The following is an 11,069-nucleotide window of genomic DNA, read 5'->3' on the forward strand; positions in this document are numbered from 1 at the left end:
GTTGGGACTAATAAAAGAGGTCAAAATTGTAAAAGTCAGTATGAAATTTGAGACAGATGTCAAATTTCAGTTTTTATGGAGGAAAAACAAAAAAAAAGTTTGCTATTTCCTCTAAACTTAAGAAATTTGCATTTGTGTACCTATACCCAATTTTTTAATAAAAATATACTGTGGTTCGGCCAATGGTGCCTACTTCTACAAGAGCTAATTATTTTATAAAGTGGGAAGGAAGATTACAATTACTCCTTTCAGTCTCTCACCTTACTAGATCACTCATCTCTCTTTATAGGCTTGTTTTTCTGTAAATGTTATCTCTCAATCTTGATTGCTTTCAAGATTGGGTTTTCTCTCTCTTGTGTTGCCTTGGTTTGTCTATTTTAGGTTTTGCCAAAAACCCCAACATATATTGCAAACTCGCGGTTTCACAAAAATAGAATTCTGCCGAAAATAGGCATAAGTGCGGGTGTGCTCTCGGCAAGGCAAATGTCGAGCGCGTGCGCCCTCAAACTAGTGTAAGTTGTTTACGGCATAAGCGCGGGTCGCGCTTTGGGCAATACAAAATTGAGCGCTCAGCCTTCTTCACGCAAACTGAACTTCTTTTTCTCTTCGTGTGAGTGAGGGATAACTCCAACAATGCACTCATAATAAGTAACTTGCTCAAACCCCACCCATAGAATGGCGGAATTCCCATTGCTATTAAGTCTCTCTTTGGGGGATCCTCCAGTACGAGCAAAAGCCTCTTATTGAGTATGAGGTTAAAGATTCTTCTTGCCACATCCATCTCGTTCCAGAGCATCTCCTCATCATCATCGTCGTTATTGTGTACAGTTGGTGAGATCTCTTCCAAATTTAATTGAAGACTCCAGGATTTTCATCTGAATATTCTTTGCGGTCCATTCACCTGTGTCCTTGAAAGAAGTCCATATGAAACCATCAAAGACTTTCTCATCCATTGCTTCTTTAACAGTATGCTTTGCAACCCTCAGTCTTTCTATCCCTAATAATCTTCTTATATTTATGAAACGTTGATTGATACCATGATGGCGAGTACTCCCTTTTCAATCGGAGGATTTTTAAGCCATTGTAAAGCCTCTTGTTTGGCATTCAAAATCAGTGGGTTGCATATCTCGGTTAAGTTTTTGAACATGGGGTGGTTTCCTTGCATTTTGATGGAAGATGCAAGAGAAAAATATTAGTTTGAAGATGGAATGAGTTTTTAAGCTTGACAATTTTCGTGGACAAGTTGTTTATGAATAATAAATAGCAGGGAAATGTGAAGTTGTGAGAGCATAACTCAAAGAGCAATTAAAGGACATATCTTTTTCTTGCGCAAGCTAGCATTTGCTATTCCAATACGTAAAGGTTCCATCCTCTCTATGCGCATTTGGAACAAAGGTGAGCATCGTTCTTTTCTATCCTAACATGTTTGGAACAAAGAAAAATACGATTTGTGGACGGTAGACGTTTGATAAAACCTTGATAAAATGATCAGATGGGTTTTAGTGAGCAGTCTGGTTATACCACCAAGCACCAGATGTTTTGAGTTTGTTGCACAGTTACCCTTAATGCGGATAAGCCAAGCTTTTGTAAGCCTTTGGAACTGATGCGCAGAGCGCCTTTAGTCAATGCTTACTCTTGCCTTAATTACTAAGCTACCAACTTTCAGACTATCACATTCCCTAATCACGTCATTGTAAACTTGAGGTAGATAGTTCAACAGCCCATGAATATCTTACTCGAGCACAAAATAAGTTGGCTGGAACGACTATGGGTGTGACTAATCTTAAACAGATAGCCTCTTCATGGAAATCCTATTGTATATTCATGCGCGCACTTGCTTCAGTTCTCTAACAAATTCAGCCGTTCATGTGTCCTTCACATCTATTAGAAATGTTATTTTCGGCTGTAGAATAACTAACTAGTTTCAAGACTTCATATGATTGTAAACCCTTGACATCATCTAATGTTGACTCATTTATTGCTCAATGCCTTTTGGGTAAATCTTAGTATGCTGGCTATGCATTGCCATTACTGCTTTCCATATGTCTGTCAGTTGAAGGATAGATATTGTAAGCTTTATGGAGGTGTTTGTTATGTTGTGAGTAGGTTAAATAGGCTGTAAATTTATGATCAAGATTCGTGAACTTGCTTGGCAGACCATTTAGAAGCACAACAAGATACAAAATATTGTCACAGTTACTTTGTTTTTTTCAGGTTGTTTTGTGGTATAGTTTCTAAGTATACACGATTTAGGTCATAAGGTGCCTGACAATTAATATGAACTGGGTCATCTATCTTTGAATTTTTCTACAAAATGTCTTTAAAGATATTAATTTGTTGGCCAATTTTTTCCTTTGTTGATGTTGTGTAGAATTGACCTGCTTTTGTTCTTGCTGGAGTCACTACACCAGAATTTAAGAATTAGGACACCCTCTTGGGACTATATAACCCGTCTCAAATTAGGAACATTAGCTACCATCTTAAATTGTTTAACCCCGTCGTAGTTGAGTTTTAGGTTGACTTGGATTGACTAAAGGACACCAGCTTTCATCCCAAATTAGAGATGAGACATTTTGTGCTCTTCCAGTTTTGGTGACCGTCGTAGATGATTTTCAGAGAGAAGGTGATTGCCCTTGTTTTTTGCCCGCCCAATATTTCACTAATAATTGATTACCCCGTCCAATATTTCTTTCTTTCTTTCACTAACCCTAACCCTAGTATAAGAAGAAAGTGAGGCTTTTATGGGAGGGCTTTGACAATAAATCTTTGGTGGTAGTGGTTTGACAGTACGTAAGCTTCAAATCTCTCTCAAAATCGACAAGAGTCGGTACATCTCTCTCTCTCCCTCAAGTTTTGGTAGCCCACTCTCTCCCTCTCTCTCTTTCATCAATTTTCGTTTTTTTTAAGTGCCTCAATTGTTGAACCTCAATTTTCAATCTAGGGTTGTGCATTTTTTTTTTAATTGGCTCAATTTCTTAAATTTTCGGGTTTATTGTGTTTTTAACATTGTCTAGGGTTTCTTCATTCCATTCCTTAAAATGTAAAAGCTTATGTTTTTGTTGTAGTATTTTGATGTGATTGTACTGTTGGCATGATTTTATTATCCGACCTAATTAAAATTGTCATGGGTTTTGTAAGAATAATAATTGAATGTTAAAGATACTTTTCTTAGATATCGAAACCAATAATACAAGCTTGCGAGCTGATTTGCTTTTTAGTGGTCTTTATATAATATAGAAATTTGCATTGCACTTTTAGTTCTCAGTTTCACTTTGAAGGAATGAGTGGTCGTGTTGTTAGACTGCCCAGATTTAATGCATGAAGTCCAGAAGCTTTGCTGTTCAAATTTAAAATGTGTCTGTTTGGTATCTAAAACATGGTCAGGCTTTTAAAAATGCCAAAATCTCAATTGTGAAAATTTATGGTTTCTGTGTATTTTTTTTTATAAGTAAACTTTATTAGAATGGGGTGCAAAAGCACAGCAAGTACAACTAGTGAGCGAGTACATCAATTGTATCAGTATGACTACGTAGAAAGAAAACAAAAAAACAAAGAAATAACTCCCTATTACAAGAGTCTCCCACCCTCGTGGTCCCCTAATGACCTTAGTCCGATCTAAAAGCAAATCTCTAAAGTGGAAGTTTTTTTGGCTATATTTGGAATATTTTGATAAAATAGAGATGACATTAGATGTACAAATGGTTATCTACCAATCAGTTGTTAATTGATTTGCAGGTTCATGTGGGTATGATACAAATAAGGTATATAACTTCTTTCTTCATAGTAATGGTATATTTTCTTTAACTTCCTCATATCTTATCTTTGTTAACTTCAATATGTAAAATCGTATTAATATAATTCATCCTGTCTTCATAACTTCATCATTACATTTGATCTATTACAATTTATTAATTTAACCTTCACCGGTCAAAAAAAAACAACTTCATCATTATATTTTTTGGATTCGGATCGATGGACTACCACTACCATAATATTTATAGTTAACTTAAAATGCTGGCACTGCTATTTTGAGGCTCTGTTATATAGCATTCAGGATTCTTAATTCTTTGTTTCTTTCGATTTGATATTTAACCGTGTAATTTTGCTGGTGAGTATCTCTAGGTCTTTACGTGGTCTGTGACAGTTAGGCCCGCTGACTTTACCAACTAAGCTAGCTGCCATTTTGGCTGACTATTGAGTTCATGCGTTAGAAAAACATGATTGTTATAGATGTTGTTTCTAGGAAACATTTCCTTGTCCTCTGTTGTAAGGGAAAGCTTCTCATCTTGTGGTTTTCCTTTTTGTTGTTCCAGAAAACCAGGGGGTATGCAAGTTAAAAACATTCAATCTATTAAGACAGTATCAACTTCTTTCTTCTGCAAGCACAGTGTTATCTAGATGTACCTTACTAAGATTCTAGTTTTGATAGATTAGCTGTTATCTATAACTCCTTATTAGCTGGGTGTTGCTGCTGCTGGTGTCACTGCTGCTGCCATGGACCTGCTGGTGCTTGCTGCTGCTGGGTGTTGCTGCTGCCGCTGTTGCCTGCTGCTGCTGGTGTTGCTGCTGCTGGGTGTTGCTGCTGCCGCTGGTGCGTGCTGCTGCTGGTGTTGCTGCTGCTGCCATGGACCTGCTGGTGCTTGCTTGCTGCTGCTGCTGGTATGCTGGTATGGCTGCCATGGACTATGCAGGACAACACCATTAGCTGGATCTTCAGCAGGTGCCATTGTCTGTGCCGTTATTGCCTCTGGATGCAGCATGAAAGAGGCCCTTGAAGCTACCAAAGTTCTCGCTGAAGACTGTCGGCTTAGAGGGACTGCATTTCGCCTCGGGGTATATATAATACTAGATTATTGATTTCTTAAAATCTTGATTTTTGCTATTGAATATGGTCTGCCCTGGTATTAATGCATATCTAAAACTAGACTTATTTTTATTCTTGAAGTTGTGTACCCAAAATCCCTCGGGTACATTATTTGTGTTAGCACCCTAACAGTGCATTTGATGCATATTTGCCTGATTTTTCTTATACTGAGTTGTTCGATGAATATTACTTTGAAATTACCATATAAACTAAGATTTGTCCACGCAGTACCATTTCTTTGACCAGTCTTATATGTCTTAAAGATGATTAAACATTATATGTCTTAAGATGATTAAACATTATATGTCTTAAGCTCTTGAATTGTTGTTGTAACATCCCCAATTTTTATCACATGGTTATTTATTTTAAATGGTTAGGAAATAATCTAGAAATAAATAGATTGAAATATATTTATACTTTATAGCTAACATTGTGGGGGAGAAGGAGAAGAAGAGTGAGGTAAGAAGAAGCTAGGAGAGAAACGCTTGTGAGTGAGCCTTGCTTAGGACCGAGGATATCGTTGTCACTCGTGAAGAACAACCTCTCATTTGATTCTTATTGTGTGAAACTAGTGAGTACTTAGTATTTTGTTTATATTAACTATCATTATGATTTATTTTTATCTTATGATGCTTTTCTATTCGTCATAACATATATGTGTAGGAAGATGAATTGATAATATAGTATGTAAGCAGTAGTTTTCTTGGTTTAGTTTTCTGGGGTCGGTTCAGAAGAGTCCTGAAAAATCTTGGTTGGGAATGAGGTCTCGGGGCTTGAATAAGATTTTTAGATCTGCAAGTCTTCTGTCCAATACAGTTGGATTCACCTCGTTTCAATATCTACACAGTAAGTTAAGACTGTTTTAATACAGAGAGGTCCGTCAGGATTTTTCTGACCAAGTTCTGTGTTTGGTCGCGTTCTGTGAATTTTCTGTTAAGAACCTGCTTTCATGGTCTAAACGTTAGTTGTAGGTGATTTAATTATGTTTCAAACCCAATTTACCTTGTACTAATCCGAGTTATACAAAGGAAGTTACGACAGTTTTAGTGAAGAAAGGTCAATCAGGATTTTTCCTGATAACCTTCGGTTTACAATCAGGTCAAGTGAATTTCTGAGTGGGAATTAGGTTTTTGGGTATGAACAAACATTGTAGAGATTGGAGTGTAGTTTCTGACCCCTTTGGATTTGTGCCAATCCAACTTACATAGAGAAAGTTAGGACTGTTTTAGTAGAGTGTGGTTAAACATGGTTTTAATCTTGGTTATTATAAATATGCTTAACCGATTGATTGATGAGTATTTTCCTATATAATACAATGTCTGTTTGATTATTATTTTAAATTGTAGCCGAAATTCATATTCTTGACATAATGATATTTGCTTAGAATGCATGATCTTAAGCTTGATTATTATATGTTGAGATTTGCTTGAAATATTGTATTGTTATTGATTTGAAACTTTGTTACGTGGATAAGGACAAAAATGAAAGGTGTATACATAGTCTGATTAGGTTATAACTACTAGAACTCCTTGATGTTTATTTTACCCCTCCAAAAGGAAACTAAATGCCTTAGTGCCGATGTCCTGAAGAGTAGGGCCTTCCACTTCTGAAAGGTAATGAACTAAGTGCCTTTGTGGCGATGCCCAAAAGAAGTGGAAGTTTATTGTTAGCCCTTGTGTGGCAGATTGATTATATTTTCTCCGTCTATATTAGAAACGTTGAGGTGTGCACTTGTTAGCCAGTTGAGGCTCTTTTTGGACTCACATAGTCTGGGCTTCCGCACAGCCCTATTCAAGTGACTGCCTTGAACAATGGACGTACATGAATCTTTACAGTTTGTAGAGGACGTACATGAACAATGGGAGGCAAGTGACAGCCTTGCACAAAATCCAAGAGTATGTAATCCGAGTCTAACTCCTTAATATTTACCTTTGCAATTGTCTGAACAAAATCAATCCAAGATTTGTGTGCTGAATACAAACTTGGTCTCTACTTTTGACAGTCTAAACGAAACTGGTTTTGGAGAAACACATGCTATACTAACTTTCAAGGAAATATGTCGAATAGACCTGTAAGAGAATCTCTCTCTTTTTTTTTTTCCCTCCTGATCTTCTTTCTTAATTATGTCTCAAGTTATTTTAATGTTTTTTTGAACCTTTGAAGGGATGTTGATTTTCTAATAGACACCAAGAAATATAATTCTTCAATTCTAATAATTAACATTTGAGTCTAAACGTGTTTTCTAGTTAACCAACTTTTTGGAGGTTCGAGGAACTTTCCATTGACAAGTAGAAGTGAAATCTGTTCTAACCTTTGTAGTGTCAGTACACACTATGAATCCACTGAAAAGTTTGTAGATAATGAATCCACTGAAGAAGCAAAAACTCGACGAGTAAATGGAAAACGTTTTAGAGAGGCAGCGGTAGCACAACAGAGATCTGGAAGAAAAGGTTCACTGCCACTAACAGAAGGGACGTGCTAATGTTCATTGCCACTAACAATAGGATTGACATGACCAGATCGAGTGATTGAGTAGGTTCACTTCTTGAACCTTGATAAAATATTTCTTAAATTCACTTTTTAAAATTAAATTTTTTGTTTAGTTGGCGCATGAGTAGTATGCATATATCAGTTTTAACTTTTAACTTTGAGATTACCATATGCTATAATCCCTTTTCATCTTTTGTGGCAGTTTTTCCCTGGAGATTACCGTCCCCTTATCCAAGATACACATGGAAATGTTCTGGATCAGGTTAGCTTCCTGTCCATTATAGTTAGTGAACTCGATTGATTTTATCTTCTCTCTGTTTGTATTTAGTACTACCCCAATGCTTGATCTGTGTTTTATGCTAAAGGTTATGCGTGAAAGATGCTAGAAATTGTAATTGTATTTTTTTGACTCCTCTAGTATTAATTTGACTGACAATAAACCAATTAACAGAAAAGACAAGCAACAAAGAAGGAAATGAAGTTGTCCTTACAAGCTTGTTGATATATATTGAGACATTCAGTACAATACTGTTCCACTTGCCTCACCTCTCAATGCCGTACTTGATCACATTATAATGTTATATTGTTGATCCATTACTGAAGTGTGTCCTTACATCTATTGGAAAATGCCTGACATGTGTCTAAAATACAGTACAGTGTTATATAATAAAATGTCATAATAGAAGTATTATTCTGTCAGGTACTGATAGAAGATATAGAAAATACTTTCTGCATGTATTGTCGGAATCTTGTTCTTCAAATTTCTATGTCTAGAATCTATGAAAACTTATAGGTCTCACTAATCGCAATCTTTGGTACTAATAAACGAAAATAGTCATTTATATGTACACTCATTCACATGTGGTGGATATGTATCAATTACCAATTAAGTAATTTAGAGAAATATTATCAATTCGTATGTTGTACTTGCATGGACGAATATGGGCTTGTCGTAAATAGGTTTAGTATGTTCCGTTCAGTACTCAGTTGTCCTCGTATGCTATACAAAGAGGCGGTAAAATTCTAATTTTAGCAACCCTATTTCAGAATAACTTGTTTTAAATATTTGTAATGGTCTGGTAAAGTTTTATGCAAGTCAAGAAATCCTCCAGCGTCTGAAGTTGTATGTCTGGTTCAGGAAATGCTTCACAGACCACTGGGGGTCAGGGGCAAAATGCATCAAACAGAGGCCGAAGTTCCATTTTCCAAGACGAGAGGGTTGAACCACATTATCTTAGCTCGTCTATTTTCTATGGAGCTCAAGACGTCTATTCTAATCAATCAACTACTCAGTCATCTGTACCAGCTCAAACTGTGAGTATATATAACATTGATATGTTTATGCAGAACGTCACTAAGTAATTTAACTAACCTGAGAGGGGGAGGGTTGCCACATACCGTCTGGGGTCATAGGCATTGGCTCAAGCGGTTAAGGGTTCTTGATTGATAAGATGATAAAACAAGCCTAAAAATGACCCCGGGCTTAGCCCTATAATGAATGAGCTCAAGCAGCTGGTTCCTTTTAATTCCAGCCCTGCATGAAAGACAATCTACTGGCTTTTGTGTTCTGGGTTCATTCTGACTGACATAGAGGAGAAGTTTCATATAGATCATTCTTTGTAATTGCAAGGAGAATAACTCTTCATTAAATAGGTATATTCTACTATTCATTATTTTGTGGTTCACCAGTACAAGAAAGATGGTGAAAATGATGATCCTTATGGAAGTGCCTCGAGAGGAAATTGGCGGCAAGGTATATACATATTGTAGACGATGATAAAATAGCATTATCTTCACCAAAAGTTTGACTTGGGAAGAATATTCTAACATAATGGAGCCTTTGATTTCTCTTTCGATAGGATCCTTGTATTACTAGGTCTTGTATACCAATCTTTTGGACTATAGGATCAGATAATAAGGTATTTTAATTATCTTAAAGCAATTTCTAGCTAGCTCTCTTTTTTCCCGTCAGATGCCATACCGTTTTGACTTTTCTTGCATACGCTACTTTTACTTTATTCCTTCCTGTTGAACAAGGATATGATCTGAAGTTTTCATGTACCACTTTCAACGAAGTTAAAAACTGAACAATCCATATCCAAGTTATGCATATGGCTAAGAAAAACATTTCCTATGGTTTGCAGATTGATAAGAGTAGAGGCGATAAGGGAGGATTTTCGTCTTTGCAGTCTGGGTTCAAGTAGAATAGCTTCAACGATATGAGTATATCCAATAGTGGAGGTGGTTTTCTATTATGTTCTTATTATGGCTTGTGTACTTTAAGAACTTAGTTATTTATTGGCAATCAACCACTCGAAAACATTGTAAATTTTGGAAAACCAATTTATAATATATCAATTTTTGAAATGTGTTGTTTTAATATGTTGTTTGTGTAATTGATTTTATGATCTGAGAATGAGAATTAGGTAGTATTTAGTATTGATGTCAAGGAAATATAGGTTCTATCAAAAATATATTAATTATTAAAAAAAACATTAATTTAAACAAATACGACGGGGCATAGTGTTGGTTAAATGACTTTCCAACGACAATATATTATAGAAATGTGTGTCCTAAATTTAGGATGCAAATTTACGACGGGTGGGTATGTTCTAGATTAGAAAATATATAGTTTCTATAGAAAGGAGATTTGCGACGGTGTTGAATGTCCTAAAATTAATGACGGCATTAAATGTCTTACACCTGTCGCATTTCTAATTCAAGTTACCACACGAATTCCCGTCGTTAACATTAACGACAGGGCTATTCGCAACGAACTCTCGGACACCATTTCTTGTAAATCTCGATTTAGGACGGCAATTACCGTCGTTTTTGGCCTTTTCTGGTGTAGTGAGTTTTCAATAAGTATTATATGAATTCAAATACACATTGACTTTTTGATCTATAGTTTTGAAAATGCAGATTTTTATCTTATGGCGAGGAGAACCAAAACTTGCTAGTAGTCCTAATGAAGGTAGTCTTAATTGGACCAATACTTACAGTTTGGGAATAGTCTGAAATTGAAGAAACAAATGTAGTGGTTCCATTCCCCTGATTGATTGATGATCGAGCTCATTTATTTTGTCCCAATCATCTATACCATATCTGTTCTATCTGTTCTAGCTTCATCATCTACTTAGGAGTTAGGGTCCAGCAAGGGCTTGTTGCCAAGCCATATGTCATGCCTTGCTTCTTCCCATAATTTGCTGGAAAACATCTCTTGAACTTCACGTTCATCCACGGATTTCGTTGCCCATCGAATTGAAATGGATGCCTAGATTCTAACCCTAGGTGGACTGGAAAATGGTTTCTCTTTTCCAAGTTTTGTATGTCTAATGAAATCCGGTGATAGTGGCTGTAGTCAGGCTCAGATTGGATCTAACAAGAACGCGAAAGAAGCTATAAAGTACAATGCGCTACTCGTGGTATCTAATTCTATTGAACTTTGATGGCGAACTGTAATTGTTTTTTTTTTTAAAATGCTTTTACTTTGTAGCTATAGTTTTAATATTAGATATATGAGGAATGGTTATGGGATCTGTTTACGTCAGCGATTAATTTGATATGGAGAAATTAGTATGCCAATTAGGTCTTCCATGAGCATTTTCCATTAAATTGGCGCACTTTTCTACACTGGGATGGAAGAATCCTATATTTATACTCATAACATTTTCTAGTAGTTCTCTTATTTGCTAGTTGTCTTAGGGACTATTTG

General features: G+C 36.1%; 1 protein-coding gene across 5 annotated transcripts; it reads left to right on the top strand.

Annotated features, from left to right (window-relative positions):
* Positions 1-288: 288 nt before the first annotated feature.
* On the top strand, positions 289-9,721 carry LOC147482229 (uncharacterized). Of its 5 annotated transcripts, none has more exons than XM_086580067.1 (8): positions 291-1,395; positions 3,736-3,761; positions 4,459-4,833; positions 7,557-7,616; positions 8,493-8,668; positions 9,044-9,107; positions 9,214-9,273; positions 9,499-9,721. In XM_086580067.1, exons 1-8 carry the CDS (start codon positions 1,377-1,379, stop codon positions 9,556-9,558), a joined length of 840 nt encoding a protein of 279 aa, XP_086436193.1. In that variant the 5' UTR covers positions 291-1,376; the 3' UTR covers positions 9,559-9,721. The 5 variants fall into 5 exon arrangements, with proteins under 5 accessions (XP_086436198.1, XP_086436193.1, XP_086436196.1 ...); XM_086580070.1 differs by having other exon boundaries at positions 297-1,395; positions 4,314-4,833; XM_086580071.1 differs by lacking the exon at positions 3,736-3,761 and having other exon boundaries at positions 297-1,395; positions 4,314-4,833.
* Positions 9,722-11,069: the final 1,348 nt, after the last annotated feature.

The sequence above is a fragment of the Coptis chinensis genome, chromosome 8 (assembly GCF_015680905.1).
Source record: "Coptis chinensis isolate HL-2020 chromosome 8, ASM1568090v1, whole genome shotgun sequence".
Taxonomy (NCBI): Eukaryota; Viridiplantae; Streptophyta; class Magnoliopsida; order Ranunculales; family Ranunculaceae; genus Coptis; species Coptis chinensis.

Bases quoted from the DNA above. Each gene is read 5' to 3' on its own strand.
- LOC147482229 (XM_086580067.1), top strand. The intron at 7,617-8,492 runs GTTAGCTTCCTG...TGTCTGGTTCAG, and splicing joins ATGGAAATGTTCTGGATCAG to GAAATGCTTCACAGACCACT. The intron at 9,274-9,498 runs GTATTTTAATTA...TATGGTTTGCAG, and splicing joins CTATAGGATCAGATAATAAG to ATTGATAAGAGTAGAGGCGA.